At 42.0% G+C, this 23,622-nt stretch overlaps 1 protein-coding gene across 8 annotated transcripts in view; it reads right to left on the reverse strand.

Annotated features, from left to right (window-relative positions):
• Positions 1 to 23,281, reverse strand: part of LOC134009988 (nuclear factor 1 B-type-like) — a 55,292-nt gene extending 32,011 nt beyond the window's left edge. For 6 of the 8 annotated variants that reach the window (XM_062449804.1, XM_062449803.1, XM_062449806.1 and 3 more), the window contains exons 1-2: positions 21,102 to 21,624; positions 18,285 to 18,816 (exon numbers count right to left, since the gene is read on the reverse strand). In XM_062449804.1, coding sequence (XP_062305788.1) covers positions 18,285 to 18,816; positions 21,102 to 21,134 — 565 coding nt within the window. In that variant the 5' untranslated portion in view covers positions 21,135 to 21,624. Of the gene's footprint in view, positions 1 to 18,284; positions 18,817 to 21,101; positions 21,625 to 22,909 lie in introns of those variants that run through there. The other 2 variants (XM_062449802.1, XM_062449801.1) reach the window with 2 other exon arrangements.
• Between the last annotated feature and the right edge of the window lie 341 nt (positions 23,282 to 23,622).

Raw genomic sequence — 23,622 nt, forward strand, 5'->3', positions numbered from 1 at the left:
CTCTCTGGAGTATCAGGTCATTTGTGAGGCAGCAGTATACTGTAAGTATTTTTAATGCAAAAAAATGTAATTAAGCAAATTTACACGAGAGTACAATAATAGAACGTTTTTAAAAAGTACCCTCTTCCAATTTTAAACCAATTAGTTACCTGTTTTTAAGAGTAGTGGTCCTACAAACAAAATAGATGAAAACACAAGTTGGTCCGAGTATTTACTCTAGTGTCCACAGGGCCACATGTCAATGGCTAATAAACACCAGGCAGAAGGAACTGGTCACTTTGCATCACTCCAAGAATTAGCAGGTCATTAGCACCTTGTAAAAGGAGCACTTTTCTGCTTTACAACAGATTAGGTCTGCTCTTCAAAAGACAAATATACAGCAGCACCATAACTTCAGACACATGCAAACGGCAGCTTCGCCATGTAAATAGAAAAATCCTTACAGCTTACTAAAATAATACTCAACACTATCCTGATTAATACACTACCAATTGAAAAACAATGATATCCACCCATCTATAAATCATTCAGTCAACACAATTGGCATGACTCTCGAGATCTAGAAACAGGCTACACCACGAAATGTAGTAAATCCACTATACTGTCATTTGGAAGTCACTCCCAAGAAGCAAATGTTCTACAACAACATTTACATGACAGGTTTTCATTCCAATTAATGGGGTGTAGCTTGGATATGTGGATAAACAGTAAAGTACACATTCAAGTTAGACAGAAAATGTTGAGAGCCAGGCATCCAGACTTCTTATCAGGAGTCTGTAGTGAGATGAGAGAAAGTCCATCAAACACTATAAAGGAGCATGGGAGAGCTACAGAAGATCATATGAAAGCTTATTATAAGTCACTAGAGGGTCTGTGATGAGGTGGCTTATGGGTCACTTGAGGATCCCCTCTCAGGCAGGAAGCAGCAAACAAATAAAGTGGGATGAAGTCAGACACACGGAGGATTAGCTTTATTTGACGCGCTTTCCAGTCTATGGTTCCGAAGTAGCGTAGAGATAGAGGGGCATATTCTTCTTTTGGACAGTCGAGGCATCATATGCTCTGGGGAATGGCCATATGTAGAGAACTGAGAGGCAGCAACTGGCAGCATGAAGAAAGAGAGAGAGAGAGAGAGAGAGAGAGAGAGAGAGAGAGAGAGAGAGAGAGAGAGAGAGAGAGAGAGAGAGAGAGAGAGAGAGAGAGAGAGATAGCTAGCCAGCTAAACTGGATCCAGTTTAGAAGACAGCGCTATCCAAGACAAACATACAGTATGTATTGAGCTGTAGCAGCATTGGAGGTAAAATAAATATATCTACGGCTCGGTTGGTGGGAGGTATTGAACTGATAAACACTGTTCCATCATTAGCCTCATGTAACCCCAACAGCAGGGTGTAACTTTACGCAGAATGTCCCACAGAAGACAGTTTGGTGTAAGGTGCCAAACTGGAATGTACTGTAGTGTTGTGGGACACATGGATAATTCCAATTTGAGCCACAGACTGGAAATTAGTGTCCGGTTAAAAATGTTAAATTGAACTTCTATCTCCGAATAAATGAACATTTACAGCCGTTTGCTGAACACAACAGTGTTCAGGAACATTCTATATCTGCTTGATGTTTGAAGCAGTTGAAATGAACCCCCTTAGTGGTAGACGTAAGGGGTCTTGAATGGCACCAAGGCCCTCTGTGATTGAGATGCAAGGCCATGGGAAGGATGGATTATTTGATATGGGAGGGGCATTTTCTGTCCAATGATCTTGGTTTGTGACACATCGGCTGCTTAGCGTGAGGGAGTGCTGAAACACTCACTGCACGTGGCGCTGAGGAGAGTGGCAACATGCAAGCCACAAGAACAATAAGCCAGTTACCGGCGAGATCAGTTTGAGTTTATTTTGAGTAACCTATGATTTGCAACTACTTTTTAGAGCAGGCCAGGTTCAATTTGTGAAGTCTAGCCTAAATGTCCAGTTCCTAGTTTTATTTTTCTGTACTCCAAAATTATCCATTTTGTCTTGCTCCCATTATGTATGCGTTTCAAAAACAAGAGAACCTATTTCTAAAACAGATAGCCGGCTGAGCACACAGAATGTGCTCCTGTCTCGAAACCTTTCGCAGTGACTTCATTTTTATTTCTTTGCTGTTCCGCTCTTCCCAGCACAAAGCCAGTGGAAGCCACTTGTTGTAAGCAGCCTGTCTGTCCCCCTCGTCATGGTCCCGCCCAGCAGCCCTCCTGGAGGACTAAGCCCTCAGTCAGACTACTCCAAGCCAAAGTTTTTAATACGGTGTCCAATCAAAAGTGATTAAGCATCACAGAGCACAAACAATGCTGGCCCTTAAATCCCTGTGAACCCTCTTTCAGTTGAGCGAATGAAAGGACACTCTGTCTGCTGCTACAGATGACAGACGCGTTCACCCCCGCCCTCCCGTGCAACACAGGCAATCCTGTGCAATCACTATCTCTGCTTTGGGGTGTATAATTTACACAAGCATTACCAAGGGAGTGAGACATTGTCGATAAATGTTTCCTTCGTAGGTAAGCAGTTCTCAAGATGACACTGAGAACCAGCCAACAGCAGGTAAAGATTGAGGAGACCATCTTTCCAGGCCCAGTGCAAAGGAATGATCCAGAAACACAGACACACACTCCATAGGGGCCACAGAGGCTAACACACACGCCTCCACACTGCTTCATACCGATCCTTGTACAGAAGTAACATACTGTTCAATAGTCTGGTTCAATAGCAATACAGCTCAGTCTTGGACTGGTATACACCATTTTTTTGGGGTGTTAAATCAAATTATGGACGACTTGCACACAAATGGCCAGCAATCACAATGCATGAAGTTTGCTGTATGTAACACAATACCCTGAACTAATACATTCAATGCAGCCAGTTTTGGAAGCCATATTGGACAGTGAAGGTTTAGGGCATGCTGAGGGAAAAATGCAGCTACAAGATACGTTGATATTGTATACTTAAGCTAGTTTTGCTTAAAAAAACCAAAAAAAACACTGAGTCTGCTCCTGGAGTAGCTTATGGAATGGAAAGATTTTTGGTTCATATGATTTAACAGTGATTAGTTTCATTATATCAAACCAACAGGAAGGGATAGTTCATAATTTTAGTATGTACAGCTGTGACCTGCTAATCATACAATACTGTACGTTTAAGTTGCTGATTATTTTTGACAACTTTGAAAAGTTCTGCTTTTTGGGAACCCGAGAAAAACACATCACTCAAAACGCCATGTCATGATAAGTGTATCCTTCATGAAGTTGTTACAGAACATGCCTCAAAATGAGAGCGGAAACCATGGAAACTCACACCAAAAAATGAGCTACAGTAGCATCACACCTACAGGCAACCGCATCCCAGCGTCGCATCTTCGGCATGGTCTACACAGCTAGCCTGTAAGGGTGCAGCAGTGACATGGCATGCCGTGCTCATGTCTGAGTCAGAAGTTTGAAGAGCTACTGTAGCTAGCCAGAGGGTGAGAGAGACTCCTACTGAAACACCACTTATGTCCAACTCTCTTTGACAAGCTCCTCTGTTGGTGGTGTTCCATGAATATGTTGTTCATACAGATACATTTTTAGATCTGTCCACAGGTACATCTTCAATTTTATCAAGATTTTCATGAAGATACATTGTATCAAGATACAAAATGTTATGAAGATACATTGTGTACAGATACTAGTGTTGTGCGTCCAAAACATAGCACATAATGTGCCTAAATAACCACCCTGATATTATTTACGATGCATCTGCAATATTTACTGTTATTTGCATCAGCACTATACACAGTTCCTTTGCAAAGGTTAAGTATAAGAGATTGGCAGGACACAGGAAGTACATTGCACAGCCCTGCAAAACTATCCCGCTGGCTCACACCCTGCAAACCCAAAACCCAGCAGCCGAAAAGAGTCACAGCGCACGAGAGGTCAGAAGGCGGAGCTGGATGTAGGTGACAAGATGCAGACATCATCCCCTCAAGACTGGCTCCCTGTCAACAAGACCAGCAACACTGAACACTTCCATCTGACTGGGGTTTCCTAACATAGGGCCAGACAGCCAACCCAATGCTGCTGGAGGGCGGCCGGCTTGCTCCTGCTTTCAATTTCTCAACTGTGGGGCTGGTAATGGCTTCGCTTTTTGTGGTCGACACATATGGTGCGTGTAGTCGTATTGCCTTGTCTCCCAGTCACAGTGTGTGGGTGTAGGGGGGTACAGACAGCCCCCAGCAGGAGTTATGGGGAAGGGACATGCTTCTCATTACGGCGGCCAAGAGCCATGGTTCCTCCGACCACAGCCGCCACCATTGCTCCCACAGAGTGTGGAATAAAATACACGGTGCCTACTTACCCATGTACGTAGCCATGAGGCTCTCAGACCTCAAAACTGGTAACTACACTTCCATCTTACTACCCTGTAGCTAACACCGTATTAAGGTTTGGTGTCATACAAGGCATCTCAAGAAAAAGTGAGAAAAGTCCGTTGGACCTTTACGGTCAGGTAGATTTTTCATTAAAACAAATTCTACATTCCCTTACTCATGGAGAGTCTCGTTTCCCCCTAACTGTCCTTCATCTGAGTCCTCCTAAACAATAATAACATGTGATTATGTGTATTGATGTGCATTGCTATAGTAATTGTGCAGGAATTGCCCATTAAAACCAATGTACAAAGATGTTGAAATAATTAGTTAGTACCCACTTTTTAATACCCCTAACATGACAGACGCGTTCACCCCCGCCCTCCCGTGCAACACAGGCAATCCTGTGCAATCACTATCTCTGCTTTGGGGTGTATAATTTACACAAGCATTACCAAGGGAGTGAGACATTGTCGATAAATGTTTCCTTCGTAGGTAAGCAGTTCTCAAGACGACACTGAGAACCAGCCAACAGCAGGTAAAGATTGAGGAGACCATCTTTCCAGGCCCAGTGCAAAGGAATGATCCAGAAACACAGACACACACTCCATAGGGGCCACAGAGGCTAACACACACGCCTCCACACTGCTTCATACCGATCCTTGTACAGAAGTAACATACTGTTCAATAGTCTGGTTCAATAGCAATACAGCTCAGTCTTGGACTGGTATACACCATTTTTTTGGGGTGTTAAATCAAATTATGGACGACTTGCACACAAATGGCCAGCAATCACAATGCATGAAGTTTGCTGTATGTAACACAATACCCTGAACTAATACATTCAATGCAGCCAGTTTTGGAAGCCATATTGGACAGTGAAGGTTTAGGGTATGCTGAGGGAAAAATGCAGCTACAAGATACGTTGATATTGTATACTTAAGCTAGTTTTGCTTAAAAAAAACAAAAAACACTGAGTCTGCTCCTGGAGTAGCTTATGGAATGGAAAGATTTTTGATTCATATGATTTAACAGTGATTAGTTTCATTATATCAAACCAACAGGAGGGGATAGTTCATCATTTTAGTATGTACAGCTGTGACCTGCTAATCATACAATACTGTACGTTTAAGTTGCTGATTATTTTTGACAACTTTGAAAAGTTCTGCTTTTTGGGAACCCGAGAAAAACACATCACTCAAAACGCCATGTCATGATAAGTGTATCCTTCATGAAGTTGTTACAGAACATGCCTCAAAATGAGAGTGGAAACCATGGAAACTCACACCAAAAAATGAGCTACAGTAGCATCACACCTACAGGCAACCGCATCCCAGCGTCGCATCTTCGGCATGGTCTACACAGCTAGCCTGTAAGGGTGCAGCAGTGACATGGCATGCCGTGCTCATGTCTGAGTCAGAAGTTTTAAGAGCTACTGTAGCTAGCCAGAGGGTGAGAGAGACGCACAAATGTTGTGCGTCCAAAACATAGCACATAATGTGCCTAAATAACCACCCTGATATATATTATTTACGATGCATCTGCAACATTTACAGTTATTTGCATCAGAACTATACACAGTTCATTTGTAAAGGTCAAGTATAAGAGATTGGCAGGACACAAGTACATTGCACAGCCCTGCAAAACCATCCCACTGGCTCACACCCTGCAAACCCAAAACCCAGCAGTCGACAAGAGTCACAGCGCACGAGAGGTCAGATGGCGGAGCCGCTTGTAGATGACAAGATGCAGACATCATCCCCTCAAGACTGGCTCCCTGTCAACAAGACCAGCAACACTGAACACTTCCATCTGACTGGGGTTTCCTAACATAGGGCCAGACAGCCAACCCAATGCTGCTGGAGGGCGGCCGGCTTGCTCCTGCTTTCAATTTCTCAACTGTGGGGCTGGTAATGGCTTCGCTTTTTGTGGTCGACACATATGGTGCGTGTAGTCGTATCGCCTTGTCTCCCAGTCACAGTGTGTGGGTGTAGGGGGGTACAGACAGCCCCCAGCAGGAGTTATGGGGAAGGGACATGCTTCTCATTACGGCGGCCAAGAGCCATGGTTCCTCCGACCACAGCCGCCACCATTGCTCCCACAGAGTGTGGAATAAAATACACGGTGCCTACTTACCCATGTACGTAGCCATGAGGCTCTCAGACCTCAAAACTGGTAACTACACTTCCATCTTACTACCCTGTAGCTAACACCGTTTGGTGTTATACAAGGCATCTCAAGAAAAAGTGAGAAAAGTCAGTTGGACCTTTACGGTCAGGTAGATTTTTCATTAAAACAAATTCTACATTCCCTTACTCATGGAGAGTCTCGTTTCCCCCTAACTGTCCTTCATCTGAGTCCTCCTAAACAATAATAACATGTGATTACGTGTATTGCTGTGCATTGCTATAGTAATTGTGCGGTAATTGCCCATTAAAACCAATGTACAAAGATGTTGAAATAATTAGTTAGTACCCACTTTTTAATACCCCCTAACAAACTATATTATTAGCAGATTGGTTTTGGTGTGAGATGCCAAATTGCTTGGTTAGAAAGCACATGTGTTTTGCTTCCTTTCAGCAAATTGTCTGCACAATGTAACCTACATTCACAATATTGTCAATGGCTCAACTAAGTCTTTAAACTGTAAATGTTCTCCATTAATATATTTGTATTACCATCAGTTGCAAGCTTCATGAGGCATGAAGTATGATTAAAATGACTAAATAAAGTCAGAATATCATTCACCATTTCTGCTATGGATACCTCGCTGGATGACCTTGCAAAGCTTGTTTATTCGAGCAGCGGTACTAGTTACTTTAGATCGCCCTTATTCGGTTTCCTTATCAGGGTTTGTCTGGACAAATCTTGGACACAAAGCACCCATTTTGTGCTCCTCTCTGGAGATCCTGTTACAGAGATCCAGACATGGCCAGGCAGCCATGCCTCTGGGAGAGTGGCGTTGGTGAGGCCGCGCGATTAGCTGCTTCCTTGAGTTCAACCATACGATACATGTGCACTCCTCTTACTTCTCTGAGCACGCTTTGTGCCTCACCGGAGTAAAACGATCGGCAGGGGCACATGATGTCATGCCAGGAGAATTCAGATATATCCACCCCCCTGACGATATATTGTACGACACAATGTGACGGGCCAGACACACTAACCCCGCCTGCGACAGTACATACAGTGCCTGGCACACCTTCTGAAGAGCCCAGAGTATGTTTGTGTTCTTATTAAAGGTTTGTGGCATTATTTAGAGAGGGAGAGTGTATGAAAGAGCTAGAGGAGGGGGAAGACAAGGAACAAGAGAAAGAGAGAGAGAGACAAAAGGAGAAAGAAAGTGGATTACAATGCAGTTACTCCTGTGCATAGCCCGAAGCCTTTTACAGTGCATCAAGTGGCTTCATTGTTCTATTTCTCAGAGAGGTAAATAAGTTAGAGAGAAACAGAAAGAGAGAAAGAGAAAGACTGGGGTAGAACCTGCTCTTTGGGTAGAATCTGCTCAACATTCTCTGACCTAATTCCGACAACCAGATCAGGAAGAGTATTTCCCTATAACTGTTTCGCAATACCACCCATGTTTATACAGGTGGTTGGTGAGAGAGAAGACACATACAATAGAAGGTCTTGTTTGGAACCACCTTATTACTGTAGGAATACAGAGCTTACGAGGAACATAAACACACACACACACACATACACAAACGTCCCATTTCTAGCTAAGTGGCCCAAAGCACGAGAATACACGGTTTCAAAAGTAATGTTTCATTTTAGGCTTATGTATCCTGCTCGGTTTGCATTTGGAACAGGATTTTGTATGGTCCAAAAATCAGTCAGATACTAGCAGGATCCTGTGCTTCCCCCCAGAGAGTGAGACTCCGGCCCCCTGGTTGGCCCGTGTTTGGCTCTAGGGCTTTGAGACATCAGGTCTAAATCCAACAACAACATCTACTTGGCCAGAGTTCAAACCCACCGACAGCTACACTAGTCCAAAGGTGGCTATGCAAACCATTGTTTATGCAACAGCACACTGCTGCCAGGCATACGAGGAAAAGAGGAGGGGTCTGTTGGGCACAGATTTGCAAAGCATTACAACAGATCCTTACCAGATTTTTCTATTTGAGTTATTTGTGCTTTACAGTTTGTTATTCTGGTCACTGCTACTGTAGCTGACACACAGAAAGTCAACAAAGAAGGTTAAGAAAAATGATGCTATATTGTGACACCCCTCGGAACGAGAAGGCAACTTTTCCAGTTGCAAACCCATGTTCTTTTTTTGGTTCCACACAACCGTTAATTGTAAACACACTAAGGTAATTGTCCTAAATGCTTAATTTTAACACAGATTAGACACTTTATCTAACCACAAGAAATCTCCCCTGCCAAAAAAAACATTCAATCATTGTTCAAGCAGTTACAGTATTCTCATAAGAATATATAAAAAAAGAGAGAGGCGTGTTCAACATAGTTTAACTTGCGTGCAGGAAGGAACTTAATACACAAATAAACTATACGTTTGTTTTGAGTAAAGCTCACATAAGTAAGAGTGTAGAAAAATGGTTGGTTGGCTAGGCAAGGGTCCTCTGAGGTGAATACAAGGAATTTAGGTCACTGCAGCAAAGGCGTATAACCAGCTCAAGCCGTTGCTTGGTGAAACTGGGAGGCCAGCGAGAGGGAAACCGGATTGTTAGACTTGAGCCTGATTCCAGGCCCAGACACAAAGCCAGCCATAACATCTCTAATGATCTCCACTCACATAAGGTACATTCCACCAATAAAGGGTGCCCTTAACAACTTAGAGTTAACCTCTGACCCCATACTTGGGAGTGGCTTGCCTGACCTTTTAGGCACCAAGCTACAGAGTTGTCTATGAGTATTGGGAGCTTTTATGCCACAGATTATGGCATTGTTCAGGTCTAAACTATAAGAAACGTCTGCCATAAGTACACACTGCACTTGTTGAAGAGTCCTTTGATTTCCATTAGAAAGAATCACAAATAATGTCTCAACAAACTTGTCACACCAGATGCTAAGCTTGTCCCGACAGAAACCCTGAGTCCCCAGAATTTTTTCTCGCATTTTCACACACACTTGTGTCCAGATTCAGACACACACACACACACACAGTAAACAGTCTTTATTGAGACATGAGTACTTCTATAAACACAGACAAGTACTATTGAGGGTGTCGCGCCAGGCTGAACAATAAAGGGGAAAGTTCCTGGACGTTCCACACAGACGGTGTGTATGAAATCCAATTATCAGCCGGCATTAACATTCCACTAGTCTGGCAGGTGACGGCTTGGTCTTTGCAGCCGTGGGGCCACAAGCATGGGACAGAGTCGCCCTACCGCACCCTGACAATGCAACTTCCCTGCCCCCCTCCCTCCCCCAACTCCTTCTCCCCTCAGCTGCCCCCAGTATAAAGACATATAGGGGGAAGGAGTCGAGGCGTGGAAAGGGGGAGATCTCTGGTCTAACAGCAACACTAGGCTTTTCTTTTCTTCTCCAACAAGGCCGGCTGGCACTATCAGTCAATGGGCCATTCTTCCTGCTGTGTCCCGGGGTGAGAATATGTTGATGATAGATAACATGGCTAAGATTACCACTGGAAGTTTACATTTGGAAGAAAAAAAATGCTAATGAGATCAATGTCTCCCCGGCCTATGAATTAAACAACTTTTTTTTGTTGGTGTGAGAATTAAAAGCTCATATGGAGGCAGAAACAAAGGACTGTATGTCTCGCTATATGTCACACTTTTATTCATTTATTACTCATGTCAAGTCTAGTTTTAAATAGGTTATCATGAGGTGAGGATTGCTGTGAATTGAAAATTCAAGAATTTCATGGGAATTGGAAGGCACTTCAAGGATACAGGTGGAATAAAAAAAACTCAAACAAATAACGCATGCATGTGTTAAATAAATTGTTCTAGTCATTTGCCAATTAAATTACTCCCTTTGCCATAATTTTTTTAATAACATGTCCCAATAACTATTCGGATTCGAATCAACGTATAGCCAAATTCCACATGTACCTTAACACTGGCTGGCACACAAATTTGGAATCTATTGAATTGACATGAAGTTTGACAACATGTCCCTTTAACCCTTGTGTTATCTTCGGGTCATTCTGACCCATCAGTCATTGTGACCCACCGTCGTATTGCGACAGATTTACCGCATAGAAAGACAAAGTGAAGCATTTTCTTTTAACAGCTAGGCTGTCTCAGACCCCCCACATTGCAAAGGTTAAAAGAAAATTATTTTAATTTGTTTTTGTATTGGGTAAAATTGGGTAAACACAACGATGGTTCGTTATGAACCTTTGGGTCATGTGACCCGAAGGCAGCACGAGGGTTAAATAAGGCTGTGGTGTACGTGACAGAGTGCATGTGATATTAAAACACACGTGTCCTGCGATGAACTCCGGTCTGAGCCCCTATATATAAACATCCAGTATATCAGGCATTTAGTACTCTTTCCATCATGTCACCCGCTCAAGGAACTCTGGGATACCTGTACAACCTCCAGAGATTTATGAGCCTCAAGCACACAAGCTAGACAAGCTATAGTCAGTTCTGGGGGCTAGCATGATAGTATTCCTGTGTGTTAGCTTGCACAGTTCACTTTTGAATAGTTCTTTCCCTGGTGCCATTTTCCTAAGTAAGGTACCTATGTGAAACCAAAAGGGCTGGATAGCCACATTGAATCATGGCTAAGATATTTACCTTAATTATATTTTAATTGTGTTCAATTAGATCATTTGTGAATCAGAGTGTCATGACAAGAGTTTGCAATAACCTTCCTTTTGAATAAAAGGCCACTCCGCCAAACACAACAAAAATCCGGCATGCTAAATTCCGGTGTATTAATGTGTAGTTGTCCAGAGCAAGACAAAACTGTTTCATTTCATTCAAATTGAATTATGCATTTGCGTATGTACTGTAGAGTCTTGCAGCACATGCTGTATGTAAAACCTTGTGAGAACACAAATAAGAAAGAAAATGAATCACAAGACCAATCGTTCGACTAAACAACATGGGCTTCTATTCTCATCTCCCACCAAGCAGGTTCTCCGGCTCCCACAGCCTCTTCAGGCAGGCCGAGCCTGCAGCTCCCTGGCTCCCACAGCCTCTTCAGGCAGGCCGAGCTGGACGCTGGCTGTGCAGGAGGAATGGGTGGCCGCTCCGTGGATTAGGGTCCCACAGTGGCCCATTGTTAATTGGGCGCCATGTGTGAAAGCTACAGAGAGATTAGTTTGTACAGCTGCTACCATTTGTCATAACTGCCCTTAACAAGACACACATGGCAATCTGAGTTACAGTCAGGGGGTTTATACAAAAACAAGGCCAATCTGCCTTTCGGTTTGAGGAAAAAGACTGGGAGCAGAGAGATGAAGATGTGTTTAGAACAAAGAGTTGATTTAAAAGGATTCCCTCAAGAAATGGCTGGATTTTGCCTTCCACCGTGTTCATGTCCAAAGTCAATGTCAGGAAGAAAAAAAGAGGGGAAAAGGAACAATGGAGGCAGGTTTAAAGGCCAGCATGAGACTCGTTGTATATCGTGGTATTCCTGGCAGTCTGAAAGGCTGAAAGTGAGAGCTGGCCCCAAGTTCAGCAGTCACTGCGCTCAAATCCATATGTAATACAATGGGTATAGATCCCACATCACACAGCACCTAACACGGCAGTAACATATTACAGTTATTAAGGTATTAGAATAACTTTAGGTCGATTGAAAGCTCTACACGTTATAATCTTTTTTTGTTTGTTGGTAAGAAATAAACAATGACTGAACATCTACTTCATCCTTATCCTTATCAAATCCAAAACCAGTTGACAGAAATAATGTGGAAAATACAACCAGTTCAACTTAAACACCATACTGCTATCAGCGCTGGGCTGTTACCCTGCTGGCGACTGTTATGATAAAACTCATTAAGCACTTGTATCCTGTTGGATACAACAGCCCAGCTGGAACAATTTTAAGTGGTCGGGTGTCTGGCCAATTTGATGTAGGTGATACAGCCTACAGACAAGAGATTGTTCTACAGAGAGCATTGTGAAGTGGAGTTGTTTTTTGGGTAGGATCAGTAACATCATTGTGGGTTGTGAGTCTGTGCACATCATGTTACAGGCATAATTCCACTCTTAAAGTAGTGAATCCAAAAGAAAGTTTTATTTTATTCCCTCAATAACCATGTACTGTAGGCTACCTATGAAAGGTCTTATGGATCTCCTGAAAAAAGGATTAGGTAATGATTTAACTGAATCAAAAATGTGTGTTTATGAATGACCATCTATCAAGGTTTAGTGTGTAAATCTGTTTTCTGTGAATCCCCTTTTCTCTTCAATCTCTCTCTTCCTGTAGACTCAACCTCTTAAAATGTGCTCTGCCCCTCTCTCTCACTTTCTCTCCCTCTCTCTCTCTCTGTTTCTAATCCCCTTACACAGAGAAGCTGTGTGAAAACAGGATATGATTATCACAAGGGGGAGAGTAGCTGTCCAGAAACACTTTGACATCTGTCGTTTCAGTGATTTGGGATTTGTTTTTGTGTTGCTCCAACCCACAGGATGTGCTGGTTTCCCCCCCTTGCTTTTCACCTAAGCAGTTATTTTCCTCACAATTTAATTCCACGTTATCGTTTCACCATAGCATAAAAGAACAGCAGTAGACCTACCAGTAGATGTCATAACATTCACTTCGGCCAAATTAACACAATGAGACATCGAATATTTCATGGCACTTGTTCTCTCATCCAACGAACGACTGCACTGCACAGTCATGTAGAAGACATATAGGGTTTACAGTTATAATGAGAGAGTCATGAGAGGTGATTCTAACATATGTGAGGGAGGAGCCATCCCCTGACTTTGACAACTCAATGGTTCGTGGCTGCTTTCAAACCCCCCATTCCCAAGACCCAGACACCATATCCCCTCTTTGACCCACAGGATAGACATTATGTAGAATTCCACTGGGGATTCACCATGCTAACAACAGCATGCCCACCCCAAAGTACACTTTGTACAGAGCTGTAATGGTCGCCTTTTCTTTAGTCTTGTCTTTGGGCCCTGGCGAGCCATCACAATGAAGGGCCGTACTGTACCGCAGGACAAAAGGAGGGACAACCATCACTCTGGGTTGCTGATCGCTCCTGTCTGGACTCTAAAGACTTAGATGGGGCCAAGCAGTCGGGTGGGTGTGGGGGGGACTGGAGAAGTAACCGTCTCCCGGGCAACCTCTAGGATGGTCTGTCCCTTCGCCCCGCCGCACCTCCTTACCCTCTCTCTCTTCTTTTTCTCCCCCAGCCATCATTCATGGTCTTATTGCTGGATGGAGGACGGGATGCACGTTGGTTTTCAATGCCTTGGATCTAAATGTCGCAGTCCAGTTAAAACTCTGGACTGCACTCTTTATGCATTGCGATTCTTCTTATTCCCAAAATGGTTCCCCTCTCCTTCCCTCCCTCACACTTCCCCCTCTCTGGCTGTACTCCATAGACACAGCCGCACACAGCTGGCTAGGGTGAGTAGGGCCAGTCCGGTAGGCTGGCTGGCTGGCTGGCAGAGTGAGTAGGGCCAGTCCGGTAGGCTGGCTGGATGGTGGAGGACAGCTGTAGAGACAGCAGCCGTTGGATAGGGCAGTTCAATGAAGGTCTTTGAACATAAGGACAGTGAGGTACAGTGTGCGGTGTGGGACATGGGGTGAATATACCCATTTGTCTTCATTTTGGAGGTCTGGTGGACAGGGGCCTAGCTGGGATGAGTGTGAGGCACTAAGCCTTCTGTCAAGTGGTCTCTAGAGGAACGCATTCAGGAGTTCTCCCAAGACCTGAGAGACCCACTTAGCTCTGGATGTCCTTTTAAAACAGTATGTGTAGACTGAACTAAATCAAACACTTCTCATTTAAATCCTGGTGTTAAAGAAATCTTTTTCAGACCCTAAAAGCAAATACTTTGTCTCACTAAAATGGAAGTAGTTAGGAACATTTCATATTGTCATCAACATTTTGATGACACTGATATGATTTAAGAAATAGACTTGTGTTTTGATTCCCATTAAATGTGAAAAACATGTTTATGCTTGTGCTTGTGGTAGGGCTAAACCTATCCCTAGCCCTAAACCTTAGCCCACAATTGTATTACTTAATCTTAACTATACAAGTTAAACACCCAGACCAAATCCTAACCTGGCCACATATAGTAGGTGGAAGGCCTTTCTAAACTGCTGCATAGTGCAGCGCTTATGCTCTGGAATTCTACAGTGTTGTCGGCACTGCGTTGCCCCGTTTCCATAGAGATGTGTGTACACAGGGCACACAAAAGAGGGCAACAGAAGCAACACGGCCTGTTCCAGCCCCAGGTAATGCACTGAGGGAAACCCTGCGGATAACGACAGGTTTACACTGACCGGGTGACCTGGTAGCAGAGCCCCACGGCTGCCTTCAGAGAAAGGGCAGGAAGCTAAAAACAGGGAGCTTGAAAACAAGGTCAGAGAAGGAAACAGATTTTTTTTTTTTTAAAGGATGAAAGAAGAACAAGTCATTCAAGAGGGTTCGGGGTGGGCAGGGAGGAAGGAGGAGGGACATTTCCTGGGAAGAGGAAATCAATAAATTGGGTGAGCAGTTAGACCTGCTAGCGAGTTGTAAATGGATTAGAGGGTAAGAATCTGTCGGATAGGCACAGAGTGAGACAGTGTGCACCGCAGGCCTGGTTGCATACTGATGAAGAAGCACACACAGCACATCTCAGGGGAGTTTCGGTCGAGGGAGAGCAGGTGGGAGAAAGGGATGATGGGTAGCGAGTTGGATGGGCCGTCCTGACAGAGGAGGGGATGGGGGGATGCAAGGAGAGGAGAGACCCTGTGTTTAGGCACAGACCTCCTCTGTTGCCCGAAGGTCACCCTCTCTTGACCCTGACTACACCTCAAGTGCAATGTTCCGGAAAATGAGGGCTAACCCGCCCCACACAGCGTGGCTGCACTGGCTGCAAGGCCGCTTCACCACAGTGGCATTATCATAAAGACACACAGAGCTGACATGGGCCGGTGCCTTAGACCACGGCTGGGTTTGGATGTCTGCTGGTTGGTTGGTGGGTTTTTGTGTTTACGACTGGAGTTAAGTTTGTCACATTGAATGTATTTGCCTCTCCACTATACTTACTGAACCACGAGCCGTTCACATTAGGAAGGGTGACAAATGGCCGCCATGAGACAAGGCAGTTTGACTCCTGTAAGGGTCAACAAGGGGGCTTGTAAGGTAGCTACCGGCCCAAAAGAAAACATTTTCCTCCTTCTCTCCTAAAAGCCAGTGTTTTGTTAAATCTGTTTGGCTCAATTTAACACCTTGACACATCCCTTTACAGAGGTTGTGACCCTAGGTTCAGGAGACAAGTCTGGTGATCGTAAAACAGAGCTCTTTAACATGACAGTGCATTTTAGGGATCATTCACCTATAAGCAACAAGGCGTGGTAGATTTAGAGGAAACATTTTCGTCATGTTTTATGGCTGTGGTAACTTGCAGCAACTGAATAACATGAAAAGCGAAAAATAATGAAGCAATGAATAAATCTGATACAAAAATAGATGTACTAAATAATAAATATCGAAAATGGGTACAAAATAATAATAAAGAAAAATTACTCAATTGGGAGAAAGATTGAAAACAAAATTTAAATACACAAGCTAACAGCATTAGTGGATGCCACAATCCACAATGCAGCCAAAACACATCCTTTAGAAAGGACCAACACTTGGGCGCGATATCTGCCAGAACCTCGCTCCCCACTTCTCAGTGGGCATTCTTCTGGGCATTCACTAGTACTATGGTATGCTTTGCCCAGCCGAACACAGTGACCAAGACCGAGGAGCCCTCTACAAAATATACATTCATCCAAAGCTGTCACCGGTAACTCTCAACTTTTCTTAGCAATTGATCCATCAAGTCATTAGAAATTTAACTTTTACGTCTACATAAAATTAAAAACAAAAAGGGCAAACTGATGAGACATTGGACATTATGAATTGTTGTGAATAGAAAATTGCATAGGTGTGCTATTGTCAAAAGATAATGAAGACGTTACTGTGTGCAATAGGACACAAAATACTTTGTTACAATTAACAAAGACACCGGATTCTGATGAAATTGTGGCAGTTTGGTTGTTTCTCTGTGTTTAATTGTTTGTTTGTTAGTTTTGTTCAGTTGCCACAGAACAAAGGCAGCAGCTTCCATTCTGCCAGTCAAAAACTTTCCAACGTGTCCACTGCATTGCGGATGCCAACCAACGAATCAAAGGCATGCTGCAAGTAGACAAAGAGGGTTTGATGCCAACCTCCAAACCTCTAACAGCCATTACTGGCGATTTCCCTGCCTCTCCTGGCATGATGCAAAACAAAATGGCGCCATGCTGCAAACTCCCACAATATGGCTGCATTGTCTAGATGGGCACTGCCTGGTAACTGGATGTAAAATAATATCCACCTTTGCTCCACGTAACAACATAATATCCTTCTTCACAGTACCAGTAATACCTTCTGTTGGATTGTCTGCCAAAGTTTCAACTGAAAAATCTATAATTTCTTTTCAATGCTTGAAATTTAGGTCAGCTCCAGAAACACATTCCAGAATAGCTTTCCTAATTTAGAAAAAATAATTTGACTCTTTCAATCATTTTACAAGAATCTAAGACAATGCATATTTTGTAAAAGGTTAAAAGTTATGTGTCTGTATTTCCAGAGAATTATTCTGACTAAATAAATATCCTGTGTATTTTGAGAAATTGTATTGTTCACATTATCAAAGTGGGTGACATTTGAGATCCTTACTGGCTGGCACCGAACAGTATAGCATAGCAGATGCAATGTTGAGAATCAGCGGTCTCCTACAAAAGACACAAAAGAGCGTCTGATGCCAACCACGGTGCCAATGGCAACCATTATTGTCTCCAGACTATGCCTTCTGCTTTCCCTGGCACTTCTTAAACACAAAATAGGCACTGTGAGATTGATGTTAATGAGCAAGCGACAGTATAGTATATTTCTTCTGCAAAAACAATATGTCTGGAAGATTCTATGGCATGTGGTGTTAATAAAACTTCAGGTGACCTTAAAATTAAAAAAATATTAACTAAAAGGCATATTGGAAAAGCAAATGGCAACAAAAACTTGATAAACGCTCAAGAATGAAAACATTACTCTATCTAGCACCAGCCAGATGCTATCAAAAGTGGTATAGGCCTAGTGCCATCTCATAACCTATTAACCCTTTTTGATCCAACATCTAGATAGATAAAAAGGAATATGCACTATACATTTTGGCATCAGACAATTTTACACTTCTGATATAGTGAGTACAAATTAGTGCATACAAATGTTATTTAGTTCAAATATTTAAGTGTACTTCTTTTCTTTAACTTTAGAATTTTTCAGCACAGCATGTGTCCGTTAATAATATATATTTAGGTCTGGTGTCCCTTGCAGCTAAATCATCTACGTAGTCTTCATTCCACTAAATTAAAATGTACATTTGTTTTAAATATTGCTTGGTCAATCCGAGTCTTATATCTCATATGTAAGCAACTCTGTTAGCCCCTATCTGAGCTAAGAGTCACTTTCTGAGAACAACCAGTGTACTATATGTGGGCCACTCATTGCTGATTAGACCAACTCTTTGCCACTGTGTTTTTACGTAACTTACTATATATTATTTATAGATGTATATTTTTGTAGGTCATTCAATTTGGATATTTGGCAATATTTGGCCTCCACTTAGGAATGAGGACATGAATAACTAGACAAGATAACACACAGACTCCCAATCTCCCACAGGACTGCCAAAAAGGTCAGCAGATATGTTAGCTTTGACCTTGCCAACATAGAAATCAATAGCCTGAGCCAAACCTACCTTGGTCCTGGACATAGTATGCTAGAAACAAGTCCAGCTCCTTGACTGACACTGTTATGTGATGCGGCTGGACGCAAAGTGCTGGGTTGGTGCAATGTGGAGACTTGACGAGGCGCTCCCCATCTGTACTTTCCAAAGGGATGCCTTTGAAGAGTATGACCATGACCAGGTCCAGACGCCACACCTTGTCCGCTTGCCTCAGACAGTCGATCCTGCGGATTTTACCCTTCTGGTCTGGGTTGGAGAGCACGCAGCACGGGTGCTTCTTCCCAGTAACACTGAGCACAAAGTCTTCACGATACTCCTGACGGATGTCTTTGCGGAGTTTTGCCAACAGCCTGGATGCCCATTTCTGCTTGACTTCAGGCTTCTCGCTCAAGAGCTCGTCTTTGACCGCGCGTTCTTCGTCCTTGGACATTCGCTTCTCGTGCTTCTTGAAGTACTTGCGTTTTCTGGCCTGAAGGTTGAACCATGTGTAGGCAATTGCACGGACATGAGGAAGAAGTGCCTCAATGAAGGGATGAAATTCATCCTGTTGTTTAGACAGAGAGAGAAGGAGAGGAAAAGAGAAAAGTTAAGTTAATTTCATTAATAGAATTAACCTAGGAAAGTACCTTTTCAAAGATCAGGTCATCATTCTGCTCAGCCGACAGCAAAAGACAGCCCAACCAAACTGTCAAATCGACCTCATTTCAGAAGTATACAAAACACAAATGTACTACAAACAGCAACAAAAAACACAACGACAATTTCCTCTAATGGATGGCATAGCACAGTTTAAAGTATATTTTGATAGTTTTGTTGATGCCAAAGAAATCATGATTAACAGCCGTTTCACCATTTTAGATAACTGCATCACAAAAACACAGTATATTTCGGGTTACAGCACAACAGCAGCCAAAGAACAGACAGATGCGAGTCAGAGTCTTTTCTCATTTCCAGAGCATGAGGAATAGTACCACTGAAGTAGCAGAAGGACTCTGTGCTGCTCGTACCACACAATCAACATTCCAACAGGATCTTGCCCTTTTCTGAAGGAAAGACATTTGAAGGGGACTGAAGTAAAAAGAAAAACTGGAAACACTAGCTGAGACTAAATGCCTTCTAACTATTAACGATCAATCTTTCTTTAGAAATAGAAAATTGTGTCTGAAATCAACAACGTGTATTTGCACAGGTTCAAGACTGAGTTTGCAGACCTGCTGAGTCACTGTGTGAGAAGGCAAATATGAATGGTGTTATGCTAATTTAAATCAATTTTAAAAATCCAAGATTGATATTGACAACAAAGGTTGCTAATGAATATGGAACCCTGAGGATATTCTTTGTATTCCCAATTACCCTTGGATTCTGATATTTGGAGAATTGCAATTCTCATTGATTAATCTAAAGAATACCATGTTATTGTACCACAGACCAATAGAAAGATGTTACTAAAACATATAAAAATTGCATTACTATATCAATTTCATTATTCACATTCATTTTTAACTTGCTTTGCTTCAAATGAATTGTAAAGAACTGAAAGTGTTATTTATCATTTATAAGCATATTAAATGCAGAATCAAATTATTTATGAATCCTATTATAATGATGAACTATAACAGAAGTTTAACATTAGTGGTCTCATTATCCTCATGTTATTTTTAGATGAAGAGATGTCAGCATGTTATCATGCTGTATTGGTGGTCAACACTGCTATTCAACCAAGAAAAAAACTTAATAGCAAACATATAGTATCAGCAAATGCTTAACTGCTGTGGATTTTTCAGAGTGATATTTGCATGTTATCTGAAATTCTATACAACAATATAACATAGAACCATTCTCAGACCACAAACTACTGTGATGGCAAATTTGTTTAATTTTCCCCTCGATATGAAATACAATTTGGGTAAGCAACCCAATAGAACATTATATAAAAATGGCAAAAGAGACAAAACTGGATTATGCTGAATTATTTTATAAATGGTATTATTTGATAGACTACCTTGCCTACATCTTCCTAATATCCCATAAACTAATACCAATATAACAATATAACATGTAGTCGAAAATAAGTAAAGGCAAGAATTGGTAATTTCCTCTGTAAGAAATTAGTTTGAAAGTGTCTGTAGTGCACTTCACTTGAGGTGATAAAATACACAATCCTCTTAAGTACACCTAAAACTAAACCACATTTCAGTCACTCACTCACTTTATGCCAAGTAAAATATAAACAGTAAAACTGACTCAGCTACACAGCCAGCTACTCTGTCCAACCATATAATCAACGTTATCATTGTTTTCATCTCCATTCAGTGAAAGTAGCGCAAAAAGCTCTCGTCTTAAATCTCGAAATAGAAAAATTATTTTAAAAAGAATCAATAAATTGGGTTTCTTGTGAATTGTCTGTAAAGGTATTGACAGTAGCCTACTTCTTATTTTTCAAGTCAATGTTTTATATTGCAGCAATTTATCTGAGAGCGACAACTTTACGCAAACATACGCACAGCATCATTTAATTAGACTGCACCGAATCCTTCAATAAGGCCAATTTCTGCATAAGACTCATTTGTCGGTTGTTCTGTAACATGACAACAGATTTTCGATAAATGATTTAGACTAGCGTAAGCAACATGCAAACTAGGAAGACAGGACGCATGCACCTCACGACTCTATTCCTCACCACTTTATATTACGAGCCAACTAAGTATAAGCCAAGTTTGAAGCCTGCAAGTCGACAGGAAAATGAAACGCAATAGATTACTCTATATTGTACAGCCAACCTACTTCAGCATGATAATTGAACAAGAAACAGTTAAATAAAGTATATACCTGAGTAAGACAGATTGTTGGAGAGTACATCATAAACCAACTGGTACACAGATTAGGTAGGCTACTTCAATTGATTCCTCTGAGTGTATATCACTTTATCGCAGCATTTTTTCTTGCTCGGTATACATCATGCAATGAATATGGATAGTCTGTTAAGGATTTCCCAAGAACATCAATATAATTGTGTTGATCCAAAGTTTGCCATCTGCTAGTTCTTGTTTCAAATGATAAGGCAGGACTTCACAAATAGTCACTTTAAATTCCTCTATTTCTGTATAATTGATGAAGCCGGTGGATGAAGGATCCTTGCGCTTTTTCCCATTTTGTGACAGAGAGCTTATTTATAAATACATTAGAAGTTCCGAATTTCTGTATCGTCTCGCAAACTTCAAATATCCGTAGGCTACACCTTCACTGTCCGCGATTCAACCAAATCTGATCCAAGGATTTTTCCTCACGTAATTACTTAGTCACACTCCTCCTCCTCCAACAAACGCATTCCATATCCATCCCACCGCCTCGTCTCCCCTTTAAAGCAGCATTAAACGATTTCTTCCCCCTTTTCTCTCTGGCTGTTTCTGACAGGCTAGGCTATGATTTTATAAGAGGAAGACTTTGGACCAGCGCCCCATTCGAAAAGAAATGCATAGAGAAATTCCTTCACATATTAACTTCAGGACTTTTCCGAAGTCACTGTTTCAAGTAGGCTATCTATCTTGCTGAATCTCAGAACGACCGTATTGTGTGATCAACCGTGTCAATAACATCGAATTATGATTATGCGGCGTAGCCTACAACTTACAAGTCAGGCTACAATTATTGCAGCATTCATACTCTTTTAACTTCATCAGTCAATTCCGTTTTAGTGGCAATTATCAAAACTTTAAATTAACTATTACGGTCACAATAAAAGTGTAAAAAAGCGCATTAACAAATCCTGGTGACATTTGCTAGACCACGGTGTTACGTTTCGCAAAGATCAAATAGGCTGTAGGTGACCTGGGACTTCAGTATAATTAAGTTTTCTTATAGAGCCTCCGCTCGACACTGTCATGAAATAAGGAACACTGGTGGCATGTCAATTACACATTTGGGACTCACACTGGCATTACTCCCCGTTTGCGGGCATTTTGATTAGGCCTATAGGCGATATAGCCTACAGCCTATGTTAGTGTTTATGTAAACATTTATTATTATTATTATTATTGTAGTTTACTTAAGTTAGGCTAATATTCACAAATTCCACCCCAAAACAAAACTGTTTCGGTAGTGTAGGTAGTCCTACGAGATCGGAAAAATTGCCGAGCGTTTTGACAGGCCTGCACTACAGCACAGGCTTATGTTCGACCGGTTCATTCTGTACAACTAGATACATTTTTTGTTACTTGTCAGAACTAGTGTCAAAATGTTTTAGCCATTTCTTATAGGCCATAATAGTTTAAACTCACTTTTAAAGGGCTGATTTTAACTGACAGCATTGCCGCCCTGTAAAATAATTTAAAACAAAATAATCAAAATGTAGGCTTTGTTATGGCCATTTATTTATTTGGGGGGCAGGGTAAATCAACGCAAGTTCTATTTTATGTGTGGAAACAAAATCACTTGAAGCGCAAATTCTTCCGACCAGTATCAGTGAATGTTATAAACATGTAGGCTAAGTTTGGCTGATCCGCCTCGACAAAATAAACTACAACTCTTCTAACACTAGCTCTTCTATTCGCACTCAACCAAGTAGTGAGTGGGTTAATACTAGGAAGAGGCACTGATAATGTATAACACCATAGCAAGAATTTTCCGAGTTCACGTACCATCGCACTGTATTGCATGGATAAAAAGGGGGGTCCTGGAACCTGGTTGAACCTGGTTGAAACACAGGCTGGTAGCTTCACATTTCTCACGTTCAACTTTGTGCTTTTCAGTGGCTTTTCTCGTAGTGCTTGCAAAAAAAAAACAACACCGGAAGAAAATTCTTGGGCGAAAGGCGGTAAAATCAAGCACCTTAAGCTCCTCGTAAAAAAAAATCTTTCTTCCTCTTCAAATCTTACTTTTGGATTGGTTTGGGTTTGTCAAGTTGAACGTGATCCAGAAGAGGCTGAGTTTCGGATCAGGGCAGGTCTCCGCCTTCACTTTCGCTGCCTGACTGCCTGTCTGTGCACCTCGCAGCAGCCAAAGAGAGCTTCCCTCTTGTCCTTGCATTCTCGAATCCGATTGGCCAGGACAGTGGCGGCCTCAGGATTACACTGGCCCTTCACTTCCGCTGGTCTGTCATAGTTTATGGCTTCTATTTACTTGAATAGTAGCCTATGCTTGGTAAGCAAATTGAAGAAGATTGTTAGGTACAGCATGGATTTTAGACATTAATTCACCTAAATTCTTAAATGTGTGAAAGAAAACACAATGCAAGTAATCTAAATTATATTTTTTGAAAAAACGTAAGATTTTGGAGGTTCTTTATTTACTGTCACAACTTTGACTCAAGTAGGCTAATCATAACTTTATTATGATAGCATTATTTGTTTAT

This window comes from Osmerus eperlanus, chromosome 23, assembly GCF_963692335.1.
Source record: "Osmerus eperlanus chromosome 23, fOsmEpe2.1, whole genome shotgun sequence".
Lineage (NCBI taxonomy): Eukaryota > Metazoa > Chordata > Actinopteri > Osmeriformes > Osmeridae > Osmerus > Osmerus eperlanus.